Raw genomic sequence first — 17,126 nt, 5'->3', positions numbered from 1 at the left:
GGTCATTATTATTTGGAAGCATAAACACATAAGCCAATATGATAGTTGTATTATGTTGATTCGTATTACAGTCTCAATTGTCTCATGTCAAATTTGAAAAATAACTGAAATGCCCATTTCCAAAGCAATCAATTTATTGAAATTATACATGGGTTGTTAACTAGTCATCAAGGGTGCGAATTATGATTTACATGTTTTTATATACTTTTACTATGCCAAAGTACAATATATCTCTTAACATAGCCTGTTATTGTCTCTGAGAGCAAAGGAGCAAAGTTAAGAGATCAACACCATGAGAACATCACGTACATGTATCCAATAGCTTATTTCAACATCTGAAGGAGTGGACCGAATGACACATTATCTAGAAAAAAGTAAAAAAGAAAAAAATATATTTTTTTATTCTACAGGTTATACAATGTACTATAACCGCCCCCTCAACCCAAATGATATGTGTAGAATTCATAGAGTGAATCAAGAACTTGTAATGTCATCCATTGCTAAAAGTAACCAACATTTTGAGAATAACATAACTTTACATAACCGATTCGATTACAGTTTGTAACATGGTAACATGCGTGGAAACCGACCACCTTGTTGCTACGATGACCTATTCGTGTCACCCACCATTTACAAAAACATTCATTGATATTGACTTTCGGATATTACAATTGTCTAAAAATGTTCTGTCATTGCACAATGTAGATGACCGAATGCAATTCAGTGGTTATATCACTTATTTCGTCGTATAACAGTAAAACGTACTTCGTTCGTGGGTTTCACTACGAGACGTGTTGATGAAATATTGAGAGATTTTTTACTACACCCGCCCCCCTCCGATTATTTGAATGTTTGCAACAATGACACAAAATTCAGCAGAAATGTAAACATGGGTATATTTGGTAATAATGTCCGACGTCTATAGGCCAGTTCTTGATACATTAGACCCATTGAGTTCGGAAGCTTACCGTCTCGTTTCTCCCGAAGTGCCTCGGTTTTCTGCATGGCAGACATTTTGTCTGTTCGTGGAATCGCTACTTCAAACCACTTGATTCCCGACAGTGATATATCGATACATTAAATGTAATGTGTGTATTTTGGAAAGCATTAGTTATTCGGTGACGAAAAATAATGTAAACTAACATTTCAAACACAGTTACATCCCTTATTACAATTTTGAACATCATTTCAGCCACACTATCAACAAATATCAAGTTAGATTCGACCTCCGATATTGTTAGTATTTGTAGATGTAGTTGAAATCAAGTTATATCAAATAATATTTATAAAAATTTCTTAATAACTTTGGTACAGCATTTGTTGAAAGACGATACTTGTAAACATGCCTTCGTTTTAAACTGGTCGCCATTGAAGTTACGAATATTGCCGAACGGAAGTTAGAAATCCATGACCCGTTGTCGGAGAATTTCGGACAAACATAACGTAGTTACGGCAGTCACATGAAGTTCTCAACACAACGTTGCAAAGTCGGCTAACTTCGGTTTGTTTAATTAAATGGGACCCACCTAGCGATATTCAATCTTTATTTTTTTTCAAAAATTTCCGAATCATTTTCGCCCATCTTGACTTCGATTTAGTCCTGTTTCTGCAAGATTTAAATTTTTTAACATTCTTCTAAAACATGAAAAAATAAAGACAGATACGGATATTGGGATTAAATGTGTCGCCGAATTCAAGTTTGATCAACGCATAGCAATGTTATAGGGATACATGATTTCAGTACGATGTACAACACATACATATAGCGAAGAAATATATCATCCTTTACATCGTTTCCAAATGAAAGTTCATCAGCTTCGACACCATGTAAGTTGTATCCCAGGCCTTCAATCCTTTTTGGTGTGAGATCAGTCAGAATGATGATACAAATGATTCCTATGTAGATTATGCTGAAAATATAAAAGATAAATAAATAATAATAATGTGGTGATCTAATAAATACTTGAACCACAAGTGCTTGAATACTTCAATTGTGCAACAGTGTAACAAGAAGATTAATGTCAACAATTAACTGCTGATGCAAAATTAATGACCAACACATATTTCGTTATTTTACAAAGGATGATCAGATATCGTATTTTTAGAAATAATTGCTATGTCTTGTTCACTGGTGTATGAACTTTTGGCGTTAGCGTGTAGAGTCGAAATTTCTGTCAAAATGCTATTCATACACTAGAACAATTTATTGAACAATTAAAAAAAGAAAAAAAAAGAAATTGATAAGCGGAAAACGTTGTTAACTTCAGGAGCGCAATTCCGTCGTTTTATTTAGTGTCTATGAGTTATTTAAAAAATACATGTTCAAATTATACATCTATTAAATTTGGATCTTTGGTTATCTAACTGTTGTTTCTGTATGAAATGCTTTAGTTAATGTTCTTTAAACTGGGGATGTTGGTTATAAATGAATATTTTTTTCTATAATTCAACAATGCTATGCTTACCGCAATCACGTATGTACTCATCGAAAGAGTTATCTTGCACTTCATACTGTTGAAAGTCCGGATTGTCATGAACTCTGTGTTGCTGAAGGTTGCAACGATTGCTGTCTTTATTAAAGTAGAAAGCCACACAGGTAAACTGCGTATAGCTATTGCAAGTAGCTAGACAGGAATCCACGGTTTGACCATATATGGGGTCCATGTCAGGATGCTGGAAGTGCCAGTTATGTCGAACGGTATACGTGTTAGCGTATGACGTACACCCTGATTAAAAAAAAAATTAATACACATGATTATGACTTATAATTTTGATTACAGATAATGACAAAAAATTATATATGTATAAAATATATACAGCGTTTGTTCATGCAGCTCTTGTATAACTCCGGACTATTTTTGATATCAGATCCAGAGAGAGCGAACCGTTACCTGCGAAAACACATGTAGACGTTACAGGGGACCATGAACCATCTGGTAGGCATGTAACGGTATCTCTGTCAGGAGCTTGAGTGTCAAAAACATGTTCATTTTCACAGGCAAGAGTGATCTGACATCCAACCACGTTACAAGTCGTCACTGTCGTCATAGTAGGACTTGTAAGAATAAACTCGTTACACTCTGTGAATTGGAGTTAAAATATCAATAAAAATCATCGCAAATTTGAGTGCAATGCAACGTTATGAAAGTTATAAAATTGTCCCTATATATATATTTCTTTAAATATAGCAGAGCGATAGTGCGTATCGATTGTGACATCAGTACGGAATGAGCAAAAACTACGTTTTCTGTGGGGAATATTTCGTTACGATCCCAAACACATGACGTACCCAATACAGAATAAGAATGCAGAATTAATTCAGAAGCAATACAATTTATAAGTACAAAAAATGAAAATAATATTATAGGTCAAATACATTGAAGTGCTACATACCTGTGACAGCGCATGTAGTTTGTCCGGATTTCAAAGGTACACAGGTGGAGAGCGCCGGACAAACCACGTTATGGCATGGATTTGATAACACCTAAATCATTGAAAACATTAATATTACTGATCTACACAGTTTGGATCAAATGATAATCTGTTTTTGACAAAAGAATTGAATTTTTTTTTCAATTTACCTATAGAATGATGTTAAGTTAAATCATATTTGTCAAAATGCTGTACATATATATATAACAATTCAAATTGTTTTGCCGTGTTGCTCATGTTTTAATCTGACGTTAAAAATAATACGCGTTAAAATGTTTGACTTTATAATTCATGCAAATATTGAAAATAAAAGATATGCATAGTGTGTGTCCTGAAATATTCAAATATGTGCGATTGAATTGTAGAATTTCATATACCAGATTCAATGGTAAGATCGATATGTTGCATAGCAGATGTAGCTGCTATGGTAACCAGCCGAAATATACATACATTATTCAAACGTGAAAATATCCTCAATATTTGCCAGTTGTTCGTCCAAATATCATGGAGCACATCCTATAACAAACTTTATATTACTCCTGAAGATGTATCGAAAATGTAGATAGAATAGATATTCTCAGGAAATATAAAGTTTGTCAAAGATTGCGCTCTATCATTTCTTACAAAAACATCTATAACAATCAGCCCAAAAAATGAACACATTTTCAAATTAGCTTAATTTATGTGACCATGGGCACATATGACAAGATCTACTGCAAAATTAAAAAACCGTCATTATATTTATATTATAAAGGAAAGTACTAAGTACATGTATTTCGATCTAAGATACAGCAATTTTTAATTTTGTTGTTTAAAATATCATGAACTTGAGGGCCAAACAGGGCCCTACCACGTGTTTCCTTTAGTTTAGGAAGCGCTCTTATACAAGAATTGTATTATGCCTCGTGGACGACGTAATGTTTGTGCATAACGTTTTATTTTAGAAAATGATTAGACTTTAACATTTTTTATTTATTGTATTAAATTTTGAACGGCCTTTCTGGACAGACGAAACATTTTCATTTCTGTTTATCTATTGTTTTATTGATTACTGAGAGTCGTGTTTATATGACAGAGGCATATTGGGATATTCAATGATGAATTTTGCTTTGATTTTGACTTAATATTATTTATTTATATTTTAAAATATCAGAATGAAGATGCATTAAATTACAAATAATTATCATTATTACTATATACATTCTTACCGTTGGAAATTGAGATTTATCCATGTAATCCCATGCAAAATCAGAAACACTTAGTTGTGAACTAGCGTTCCTGTTCATCTCGCATGTCAGCGTCTCTCTGTGATAGTTAATGGACTTGCATGTCTGACTCTTCATGCATGATCTAACACACTGTTGTAGACCTGTTATTAGGATTTCCTGGAAAGTCGCACCAGTCAGTCGCATGTCCTTATTGATTATCAAATGAGTAGAATAAATCTCAGACATCAACACTGAAGAAATAAATAAAAACGAGATATGACACTTTAATGATTTGAAACATTAAGAAACATTATAGATACCCTGTCTAGTATCTCTGTATCTTATACAACAAATATACTATTTAACATTAAATGGGCGGGTACTTCCTTTCAAGGTTTGGGTGTTTCACTGGTACTGATACTTTGTATATGAACTTAAGCGAACGTTTCTGTTCAACCATCATACAATGAGGTTAGTGATATACATTGTGGCTACGCATCAGAACACTTGTGTTAGGTTATAGATATCCCGATAACGCATTTAAAATATATCTTGATCAATCAATGGGGTCGGTGCCTGTTTTAAAAATGTTAAAAATGTTTTGTATATACATGTAACCCTTATGTTGGAGTTGACAACTTTATTCTGCATTGTCATAGTTTCGACTTCGCTTCGAGAAGAAAATAGTTCTGTACGCTCTGATGACATGGCTTCTAAGGATCCTCCATCAGCGAAGCGTAGAAGTTTAAAATTATGATTTCTTTTGAAAAATAGTCCATAGGTTTTCTAGTGGAAGTGAATGCTTCATGAAGCAAACAAAGTCAATGTTGCGTTATCGATAATACCTTAGTAATAGATAATAAACTTTTCTTTTTGATGGGCGTGAAAGTACGAGATAAAGACTATTAAACGTTAGACTTTAACGATTTTACTTGCGAGGCTGCAATTACTCATCAATCTCCTACAGCAAACGACTTATGCTTATGAAAATAAAAGATAAAGCAATGTTGATGTTTGAAAACATCATTATTAGCTGGAGTTGTTAAGAGAGTAGAAAGCATGCTAACATTTTGAGGATGTCTAGATACTAAGAGACAAAATCGTTCATCCGGGTAAATATATACCTATCAACTTGAAAGACAAATGTAATGTTCATCAGCTGGCTCACGACTTGCATAAACACAATGACAGCTTCAAACTAGCAGTATTATAAGTATGTTGATTTTCCTTGAACAGTTTTTTTTATAGATATTTACATAAACTGGCAGACACAAACAGTTAAAAATTCACGAAACACTGAACAAAAACATGATGTCCCGTTTAGATACTGGTGAAATAACTCCAAAATTGAGTAGTAGACTTGATATCATTTCCTCAAAAAGATAAAAAAAAGTCGGGCCGGTCTGAGCTGCCGTCGTTGTTTTATTTATATATTCCCATATTTTATATGGCATTAATTTGTCTATAGAAACTTTAACTTTGCAGAGAATGATTATTTTGCACATCAGTGCAATATGTGGTGTTTTTTCTACAAAGTATTTACACAAATGACCACAAATGTCATATCACGGAAGCGTAATGAGTAAATTCTTGTCTCAAACAAAATGTTTTTGGGTGTTGATATAGATGTAACACATACGAAAAAAGTTCCATGTCGATGAGGCAAAAAAATGTATGTTTAGGGTTACATTAGCCTAAAAAAGTAGGGTCGGTCGGGAGGGAGGAAGTTTTTAAAAAAAAATCCTTGCCTTTCACTCTAAAATTATGGCTGGAACCGGGGTCTAAGATCGAAATCCCGACTTTTGATTTTTTTGGAGAAGTGGAAAAAAATTAGGGTCGGGGGTAAAAAAATAGGGTCGGTCGAGTACCCCTAAACAGACATATTTTTTGGCCTGATTTGATTCATAAAATAAAACAGTGATCAGGTGGTGTTTTCATATCGATATTAAAGATGTCACGCATAGTGGCCATGCTTTGGATGTGATTTCGAGGCTGGAACACATCGCTATGGCTTGTTTTTGTGTATATACATTGTATGCACTGTAAAGTGTTATTGATAATTTAATGTAACATAGAACAAAGTTATTTTCATGTTACTTATTACTGTGGAAGGTACGTAATGGATATTTAATTCTATTGATTTTTAGGTTGATAGCTACTAAATCAAGTTGTCCTTTTCATTAAAATGTTAAGAACAAGGTTATAATGTCCTCGATTTCTACTATTGTATTAAATGCGAATGTACATGCTTATACCGATTTCCTCTAGTAAATACCAGTATGTTCATCTCACGTTCAATCCATATATAGAACAACCCTGTTTTATTGAAGAAAAATCATTAAGATTGGCATAATCTGGTTTTCCATGTGGTTTTGTTCAAGTATTGATGACCATAATGTAATTTGATCCCATTTACATGTACATACAAAACATTATCCAATCGAATTGCCTTTAAATCAGAACAGTATTGTATGACTGATGATTTACATGTAAACGTTACGTGAATTATTGATGCTATATCTGAATGGAATACTTTTACCATTGTTTGGTTTATGCTCCATTTACCAGTTCCATTATTAGTGTATAATTATCATCTGCTCAAATAAAGACTTCTAAAACTTAGAAAGCGTAATCTGCACTTAGTGGTTTATATAGATTTGTATATAAATCGTGACATAGTGACATAATCTAAAGCCTATTCCATAAAAAACGTGGAACATTTAGGATAAAAATACCTGTAACATTTGAAAGTAGATTTTTCTTTGGGCGAATGTAGATTTTTTTCTCTTACCCCGGACAAAGATACCAGCAATTGTTCCGGTGTAAAAGTCTTCAATTTCACCTTTGGGTAAAGACAAACTGAACAAGCAATATCTTTGAAACAATATCATCAACCGTGTGACGTCTTTACGACGGTGACGACAATCCATTCAGGTCACGTCATCATTGCTTGCATAGCTGTGACGTCACTATGGTAGACATTAACCGTGCGTTCTATTTGCAGATTCGTACTAGTTTTATAGATACGAATCTGCTATATCTTATATGGAACGCGCCGTACCAGTGGTTTGTTCTCAGAAGCGTACAATGTACCATTTGGATCCAAGATGGCGACCTAAGACTTTGCATCGAAACGTTTACTTTGTTGGAAACAAGACAGATAATATATATATCCGATGACATTACATGGATTATTTATTTCAATTTATGCCGAAACTTTTTTGGTATTACTTTTATATCCATTTTATTGTGGTACCAAAATACTTTTATGTTCGAAGCGTATCTGTCATATGGATGCCGCCATCATGAAAAATCCAAACGCGTTCCATTAGGCAGTGCCGAATCAATTTAGTATAACTGGTACGAATCTGCAAATGGGACGCACGGTATAAGGGGAAAAGAAGTATTCACCTTCTTTGGGGTGAGACTGTAGATCTCACCCCTCAGGATAAGATTGTTAACATGTTGAACACTCGACAAGCCTCGTGCTTCACAACTTAGAATCTTAACCCTAAGTTTGAGATTCTCCTTATCATGTGTACCCCAAAATGGCAAAAGGTTCTGTCAATTACCCCTAACTAAGCAACACAATAGATACAACACATAAGTTCTAACGTCTTTCCACTTCAATGGTACTTATAACAAGAAAAAATCGTGCATATTTCTTTTGCGGTATTTCACGGCTAGCAACAATCTGGTTTGTTACAATAATTCTAATGAGACACAAAACGAATTTCGATGTTTTTATAAAACAATGGTATATTTTCGTGTTATACAGTATACAAAAATAGGCTACAACAATTTAAAATTGGTTATTTTAATCTTAGTCATCACCCAGTCAATATATGTATATAATTTTACAGCCTTTTTTCAATTTAAATCCAAACTATTTAAACAATTTCCAATTGTCTTGTAGGATCGCAATATAAACCTTCATCAAGTCAATCTGAGCTTTAGTTCATGGTCATTCTGAAGGCGTCTTAAAAATATCCATCTGTATGGAATCTTTAGACCTACCTGAAGAACCAGTTACTGTGCCAATAAATAGAAGTAACATGGCCAAAGTGGACTTCTTAAGACAATCCGTGGACATGTTGAATCTGTAAAATGTGGACAATCTTAACCAATCCGTAGACATGTTGAATCTGGCCATAATAGACATCATCAGCTCTCCCGTGGACATGTTGAATCTGGCCATGGTAGATGTCATCAGGTATCCCGTGGATATGGTGAATCGGGCGACTTATGGGTAATTACACTTTAGTTACTGCTGTCTTGGTTTGGAAATATTGGAAAAAACTATGACACAATTTGATATCAATTATATATTAAATCCAGTAAAAGTTCTTTTGTTGTGGCAAACTACTGTCTATCCTTAATTATCACTTATTCGCGCTGAAGTGCTTCGCTTGTTCTCACTCGATCTTATCATGGAATCAATGGTAATGTCCAATAGCTTTTAGCATACCCGAGTTAATGAATGGGTGACCAGGAATATCTGTATACGCGGGATGGGATGGGTTGTAACCGATTATCAATTACGGTTTCGTTTTGTCGTCTGATCTTTATTTACTTGTAATTTCTATATAACCTCATTTTCCGGCTGTGATTGTCATTGTCATCAGCCTTTATGTTTAAGTAAATATCAATGACCCCATCGTTTTATAACAATATTGGCACAAATTCTGGACATCTGTCCTGGTACATCATTATTAACAAGCAAGGAAGAGACGCGTAATATTTTCAAAATTTGCAATACTACAAACTTCACCAATACATCGTAAATGACAATTGAATATAGCTTCGTTTTGTGATCAGGGTATATCTTAAAAGTAATATATTAGATATTAGATATATCTATATTGTCTATCACGAGAGCGTTCAACATACATGTATTATCTTTGTTATGTTATTATTGATCGACATATTATTTTAAGACCTCAAACTGTTATGGCTTCATTCATTAATGACAGAAGCAAAACATTTAAACAAAAAAAACTAAAGTAGAACTAAGTGCTTCCAAAGTGTTATGTCGAGCACTTACTCAAGGTGTTATCTGTTGTTTAGGGTCTACATGTAATATATTGAACGCAGGATAGATAAAATACTGAGTTCTAGGAAAGTTACATTGAACACTCGGGAGACAATATCGAGTGCTCGATATATCACAAAAGTAATACACAAAAATAATACATTTGTTTGTCCTTAATAAATACTATCTTATTAATCTTTTCTTTCTTTTTTTTTGCTTTGGTATTACAGATTTTCATCTACTGGATAGTTTGACAAAAGATTTGATTTTCAATTAATGGCTGCCTCCGCCAATAACAATAATATCCTAGATTAACAAAATAACTGTTCGTTATTGTCAAACTTTCAGGTTCGTATATCAGATTTTGTTTAGTCTAACTCTAAAGAATGTCACCAACTTCAGATTTAACATAGATAGGCACGACAAGTGGCGCTGCTTTGTATGGCATCTGCTTCAGTGACCTAGATTTTTTGATGACATGCGTCATATATCCGGTGTCATGACCTAAATTTATATGGCGGGTGTCGTAACCTAGATCTGTTGAAAAAATGTAGTGGCCAGACAGGGGTTTGAAACCGGGAGTCCGATTACCACCTCGCTGTTCTAACGATTGGTCTATCTGATACCAATGATAGACCAAGTCTAGTCGAGCTACTTTTGCATGGTAGACCTGGATATGTATGACAAGCCGTAAATGAGATTCGGGTGTAGCTGAATCAATTCTCGTGTATGGTATTTTGTATACCGATATTCGCTTTATGCTTCAGATACTGTTTTCACGTTTGGGGATGCCGTTTGGTCAAAGATTTCCCAGCAAAGTGCTCTACATCTGTCCCCCAAATCGGACAACTGTGAACAGTTGTTTAGTGTTTAACAGAAGGTCAAGGTACTAAAACTTTCTAACATCCGACCTATAAAAATGAAAACTAAATAAATATGAAAAAAATCTAAGGGAAAGTACCACATACAGTGTACTCAGAGTATACTGAGAGTAGTATTTTGTCAGATTGGAATCGCAAATTACACCAGTTTATCGATTGTATAATTACCTCTACTTAGACCCGTAGATATGTACCCATTTTCCATCCATATTTTATTGCATAAACGCATGCCACTAACAATTAGTGCAACAATCTCTACACAGTGGTTGTGTGATAGAAACTAGCCCTATACCATTGGAATCCTTATGTGATTTTCACACGACAAACAATAGGACTCAAGCATTTTTTAATTAGTTGGATTATTGGAAAAAATGCCTGATTTGAAAAAAAATGTAATAAAATGATTATCGATGCCAAAATAAAGAATTTGACTGCAAGGCTCTCTCTTTGGGCAATGTATCTGTATAATTGGTATTGCGGTTAATTTGAAACATGGAGGGGGAAGCATCGATGGGTGAGTATAGTTCCATGCAGAAATGGTAAAGTTAGCCGACGATTTATTCTTAACTAAGGAATAGGAGAATTCATCTGGGTATTTTCCCTGTTTTTGAAGTAATCGAACGTTTACTGCAGGAAAACAAAAAAATATCACAGGCAACTGTTTTTCACAAAAAAAAGTTGATTGGCGACACTTTTGTAAAGGATTGGACCCATGTATGAGACAATAAAAGGTAGTGTTTACTAATGACCTCTGTCAACATGGAAACGTTTACAAAAATTTGATGCAGAATAGCGAAACATTAACTCACAAATGGTTTTTGTGTAGAAAATAAAAATAAAAATTCTTTAGACCTCCTCCGTGATTGACGCAGAAAAAACCTTATCTATCTCGTGAGTAGATAAAACAAAAAGTAACCACTTCGTTTGCAGACAAAAAAACCTGGGTATTGTTGTTCGTAGGCCAAGTGTTAGACACTTATTCATTATCAATTTCATTTCATCAAATTTTATTGACAAAGGTGTTTCAAGTAAAATAGATTAAATAACAGGCAAAGCCTATATTAATTCTCTCCAATAGTGGCAAAAGTAATAGTTTAAACTTACATCAATTGTAGATATTATATTGAAGTTTTGAAATGAAATTTTATAACAAATAAAGGGAGATAACTCTTTTGCATACTCCATTCACACATCACACATAATATAATTACAGCTATTATTTCATTACAATAACATGTTATATTACTAATAAGACCACATGTTACTCAGATATTGACAGACAATGACCAACAGTATATATACACTTGTCATTGCTCTCAATACTGTTAACTTTCTTGAAAATAATTGATAATATACATGTATATACTTTTAATAGAATATGTGTATGCTGTATATAGAATAAAACAAAGTAACAGTATTAAAACAGCCATTCTCAACAAAATACTCAAAGTATATTTTTGTCAGAGGATAATTGGAGTATAATATATACAATGTTATTCAAATGTTTTATTGTGAACATTGCATAATTTTTGAAAAAAAAATATCAATAGGAAACTATTAAAATTTATATGGACCGAGAAGCTTGTCCGTCCTTCAAAAACACTTAAAACATGACAAAACAATGCACTTAGTGTTACAGATCCAGATATAACACAAACAACAGTCATATTAACTGATGGCGCCATTATAAAGGCTGGTAATGTCTTACTCGGAAACGCTATATACCTTAATTTGATAACATGATCATTTATTTTTTAACATTTCAAGTTTTATAATCCTTATGTAAGCATTTAGTGTAAAGTATGTAACGTACATCCGATAACAAATAGCTTTTACAGAGTACATGTACAATATAATATGATTGCATTCATGATTTGATCTATATCCGGTTCCGTATACTACTCTCTGACAATGTCTGTTTTCCTACTTAAGATGTTTACAGAGAATTGTTTACAGACCGACTTCAGAATTAAAATTGATCAGTTTTTTGTGGTCAGAGTGCAATATCAGAGAAATACAAATAGACTCACCGCATGCACAGCAGGTTTAGAGTAAGATATCCATAGCGATAATGGAATACTATTCAAGTTCGACGCCTTCCGTTTACAACGTTTATAATGGGACGTCTACGTCGACCAGTGTTTCCAACAGACAGTCAGTTATACTGCACGTGTAAATTCATACTTCACTCATGATAAAACTGATCATATATACTTAATATCAAATACTGTATTGAATGTTGATTACAAGACCTTTCACAAATAACAAAATTAATGTTAATTTTCTTTTTCAGTTTTATTTTGAGATGGAAACTTAATTAATGTATAATAAAAATGTTTAACACTTGTCCTTATTACTTACTACTACCATCTCGTTACATTGTACGTATACAAACAGTCATTGACCCATCACACACATGAATGTACAGAACCTGGCAGGGACAAATTCAATAAACATTGACTTTGGTAAAGTGAACATTGATTTATGTCCTAGACAGGCCCTGGTGTAAATAGTTATAGAACAATGGTAATCAGTTTTACGACGCAACGTAATTTTTTGATGAATCTAACAAATCTTTATACAACGAAGTTTAAAGAGGTTCAAATCTTCAAATGCGATTCAAATATCTTCTTCATTTATCTATTTGAAAAATACTTGGAATCACATTTGGTAGTGTGTATTATATTCTGACCTATTCAGCAAAAACGGGGCCGAGAAATTAAAAAAAACAACCTCACAAATCTTCACAAGATTACATCATATTCTGTATGATTTCTCAATGAACTTCATACCTGGGTCGCAGGAAAATGTTAACCTAAGTGGAGTAGATGCCAAACTAGGTCGCAGTTACCTATACATTGACGGGACACAATTGCAGGGATACCATTACGAGAAGTAGCTTGTTTTGACCAGATAAAAACAATACGTCACAGTTGTATAGCCTACATTTTCACCTTTGACATATTAATTAGTTATTTTCCTGACAACAATGTATTTGACAATGAAACTGAGCAAGCAACAGTTGATCAACATAGAAAATATAGGTCAGCTATATTTTCGCTTACATTTGACCTACGTTTAACACATCTGACCATTATGCTGTCTACTACGTAATGTTCAATGCAACGCAGTGGCGTAGGAAGATGAAACGTCATGGGGGGCAAAGGTCCTCAATATTTTGTAAACCCCCCCCCCCCGCCACACCTACAGGAGGAGATTAATTCAACTCCCAACCATATAATATATGCTTTATGTTCATTTTTCATATATCACTAAATTTAATCCTTGTACACATTTATAGACAGTGGGGTCGCTAAAAGGAAATTAACGAATACGCAAATTGGCCGAATTAGCGTGTGAGCGTCGAAGGCGCGAGATTTTGGTGTTTTATTAGGGTCTGACGGTGACCCCCGGGATTAGTTTTATGTATTTTGATGATTTTGCGAGCGCCCAAAGGCGTGAGAATTTGTTGCCCCCCCCCCCCCCCCCCCCCCCCCCCCCCCCCCCCCGCTTCCTACGCCCCTGCAACGTATCGTCATTGGTAGAGTTAAGTTCATGATTTCAATAAATTGTTGTAATTACATGAAATCAAAGGTTTTTCGTTGTGCATTTTTATTGTATTGTCACCTCTCTGGCTCACTTTACGCTAGAATTCCACTGCTTCCATGAGTATCGTTTGCGCTACGTTATTTCCACGACTTTGTCAAGACCGACCGATCTAAACATATATACGATGTGTTTGAACCTTATCTCTCAATTTTATTCTTGCTTTTGAGGAGGATACACTTTAAAAAGGAAAATCAAACTTTGATGCACTTTGCGCTATTGTAAGATCAGCAAGGTATATTTCAAGTAAAGGTGGCAATATCCCTAAATATTAATTGCTGCGGAGAAGGGGAAGCAGAATGAGAAAACGGAGGGCTGTTGGCTCAGGCCATGGCTTTCTGCTGATAGGAAACTGCATTCTAACGTCCTCTATGAGATGGTCAAAGGCTGCAGAATGTACTGTGGCCGTTTCCGTAAAACCCTTGCCTCGACCACCTCTCTTTTTCCCTATCATAATTACTATTTTAATGTGACTGTAATGACAACGTAAAATGGTCGTAGGGGCCTCGTCGTGAGAACGTACCATTGTTTACAGACCGACTTATGAATCAAAATTAATCAGTTTTATTGTGGTCAGAGTGCAATATCAGAGAAATACAAATAGACTTGCCGCATGCACAGCAGGTTTAGAGTAAGATATCAATAGCGATAATAGAATGTTATTCAAGTTCGACGCCTTCCGTTTACAACGTTTTTTATGGGACGTCTACGTCCACCAGTGTTTCCAACAGACAGTCAGTTATACTGCACGTGTAAATTCATACTTCACTCATGATAAAACTGATCATATATACTTAATATCAAATACTGTATAGAATTTAACAAGAACTGTGGATAAGTATTAGGTGTACTGGTTATTAATACTTTGTACAACAACTAACTTCATCGAGTTTTGATCATGTAAGATCTATAGATAGTTGCTGAAAAATGTTGTGGCTTGATATAAACATAGTGATAGAATCGTTGATTACAAGACCTTTCACAAATAACAAAATTAATGTAACACCTCTCCAAACTAAATATATAACATAAGGTTGCAATTTTGTATTTCATTACTAATACAAAGAATAGTGTAATGTGCAATACCTATTTCTTAATTTTCTTTTTTTTAGAATTATTTTTGAGGTGGAAATTTAATTATTGTATGATAAATGATAAACACTTGTCCTTATTACTTACTACTACCATCTCGTTACATTGTACGTATACAAACAGTCATTGACCCATCACACACATGAATGTACAGAACCTGGCAGGGACAAATTCAATAAACATTGACTTTGGTAAAGTGAACATTGATTTATGTCCCAGACAGGCCCTGGTGTAAATAGTTATAGAACAATGGTAATCATTTTTACGACGCAACGTATTTTTTTGATGAATCTAACAAATCTTTATACAACGAAGTTTAAAGAGGTTCAAATCTTCAAATGCAATTCAAATATCTTCTTCATTTATCTATTTGAAAAAAATACTTGTGAATCACATTTGGTAGTGTGTATTATATTCTGACCTATTCAGCAAAAACGGGCCCGAGATATTAAAAAAACAACCTCACAAATCTTCACAAGATTACATCATATTCTGTATGATTTCTCAATGAACTTCATACCTGGGTCGCAGGGAAATGTTAACCTAAGTGGAGTAGATGCCAAACTAGGTCGCAGTTACCTATACATTGACGGGACACAATTGCAGGGATACCATTACGAGAAGTAGCTTGTTTTGACCAGATGAAAACAATACGTCACAGTTGTATAGCCTACATTTTCACCTTTGACCTATTAATTAGTTATTTTCCTGACAACAATGTATTTGACAATGAAACTGAGCAGGCAACCGTAGATCAACATAGAAAATATAGGTCAGCTATATTTTCGCTTACATTTTACCTACGTTTAACACATCTCACCATTATGCTGTCTACTACGTAATGTTCAATGCAACGTATCATCATTGATAGAATTAAGTTTTTGATTTCAATTTTCAATAAATTGTGGTCATTACATGAAATCAGAGGTTTTTCGTTGTGAGTTATTATTGTATTGTCACCTCTCTGGCTCACTTCACGCTAGTATTCCGCTGCTTCAACGAGTATCGTTTGCGCTACGTTATTTCCACGACTTTGTCAAAACCGACTATTCGATAGCCACAATGATTACTTCTGGGATCTTGTCCGAGATGTAATTGTGGACAGCAAGTGATTATAACTGGGATCCTGCCCGAGATGTAATTGTTGACAGCAAGTGATTATAACTGGGATCCTGTCCGAGATGTAATTGTGAACAGCCAGTGATTACTACTGGGATCTTGTCCGAGATGTAATTGTGGACAGCGATAGTGATTACTACCATAGGATCCTGTCTGAGATGTTATTGTGAACAGCCACAGTGATTACTACTGGGATCTTGTCCGAGATGTAATTGTGGACAGCCACAGTGATTACACCTGGGATCTTGTCCGAGATGTAATTGTGGACAGCAAGTGATTATAACTGATATCCTGTCCGAGATGTAAGTGTTGACAGCAAGTGATTATAACTGGGATCCTGTCTGAGATGTAATTGTTGACAGCAAGTGATTATAATTATAACTGGGATCCTGTCCGAGATATAATTGTGAACAGCCAGTGATTACTACTGGGATCTTGTCCGAGATGTAATTGTCGTAATTGCATAAATATTACTACCATAGATCCTGTCTGAGATGTAAATGTGCCAGAGTGATTACTACTGGGATCTTGTCCGAGTTGTAATTGTTGACAGCCAGAGTGATTACTACTAAGATCCTGTCTGAAATGAAATTGTGAACAGCAACAGTGATTACTACTGGGATCCTGTTCGAGATGTAATTGTGAACAGCCACAGTGATAACTACTGGGATTATGTCCGAGATGTAATTGTGGACAGCGATAGTGATTACTACCATAGGATCCTGTCCGAGATGTAATTGTTGACAGCCACAGTGA

The 17,126-nt window shown here is 34.6% G+C and overlaps 1 protein-coding gene across 1 annotated transcript; it reads right to left on the bottom strand.

Moving 5' to 3' along the window:
* Positions 1-4,939, bottom strand: LOC138326880 (uncharacterized). Its single transcript, XM_069272864.1, has 5 exons — positions 4,641-4,939; positions 3,394-3,484; positions 2,892-3,080; positions 2,466-2,726; positions 1-1,910 (listed from the first exon to the last, which is right to left on the bottom strand). The coding sequence occupies exons 1-5, from the start codon at positions 4,884-4,886 to the stop codon at positions 1,906-1,908; spliced, it is 792 nt and encodes a 263-aa protein (XP_069128965.1). The 5' UTR covers positions 4,887-4,939; the 3' UTR covers positions 1-1,905.
* Positions 4,940-17,126: the final 12,187 nt, after the last annotated feature.

Source organism: Argopecten irradians, chromosome 7 (genome assembly GCF_041381155.1).
Source record: "Argopecten irradians isolate NY chromosome 7, Ai_NY, whole genome shotgun sequence".
NCBI classification, from domain to species: domain Eukaryota; kingdom Metazoa; phylum Mollusca; class Bivalvia; order Pectinida; family Pectinidae; genus Argopecten; species Argopecten irradians.
This window is presented reverse-complemented; position numbering and strand designations above follow the sequence as displayed.

Excerpts from the sequence above, each read along its gene's own strand:
- LOC138326880 (XM_069272864.1), bottom strand. The coding sequence starts at position 4,886 with ATGTCTGAGATTTATTCTACTCATTTGATAATCAATAAGGACATGCGA. Across the intron at positions 3,485-4,640 it reads ATAAATCTCAATTTCCAACG|GTGTTATCAAATCCATGCCA; the intron begins GTAAGAATGTAT and ends TCAATGATTTAG. Across the intron at positions 2,727-2,891 it reads GTCTACATGTGTTTTCGCAG|GGTGTACGTCATACGCTAAC; the intron begins GTAACGGTTCGC and ends TTTTTTAATCAG.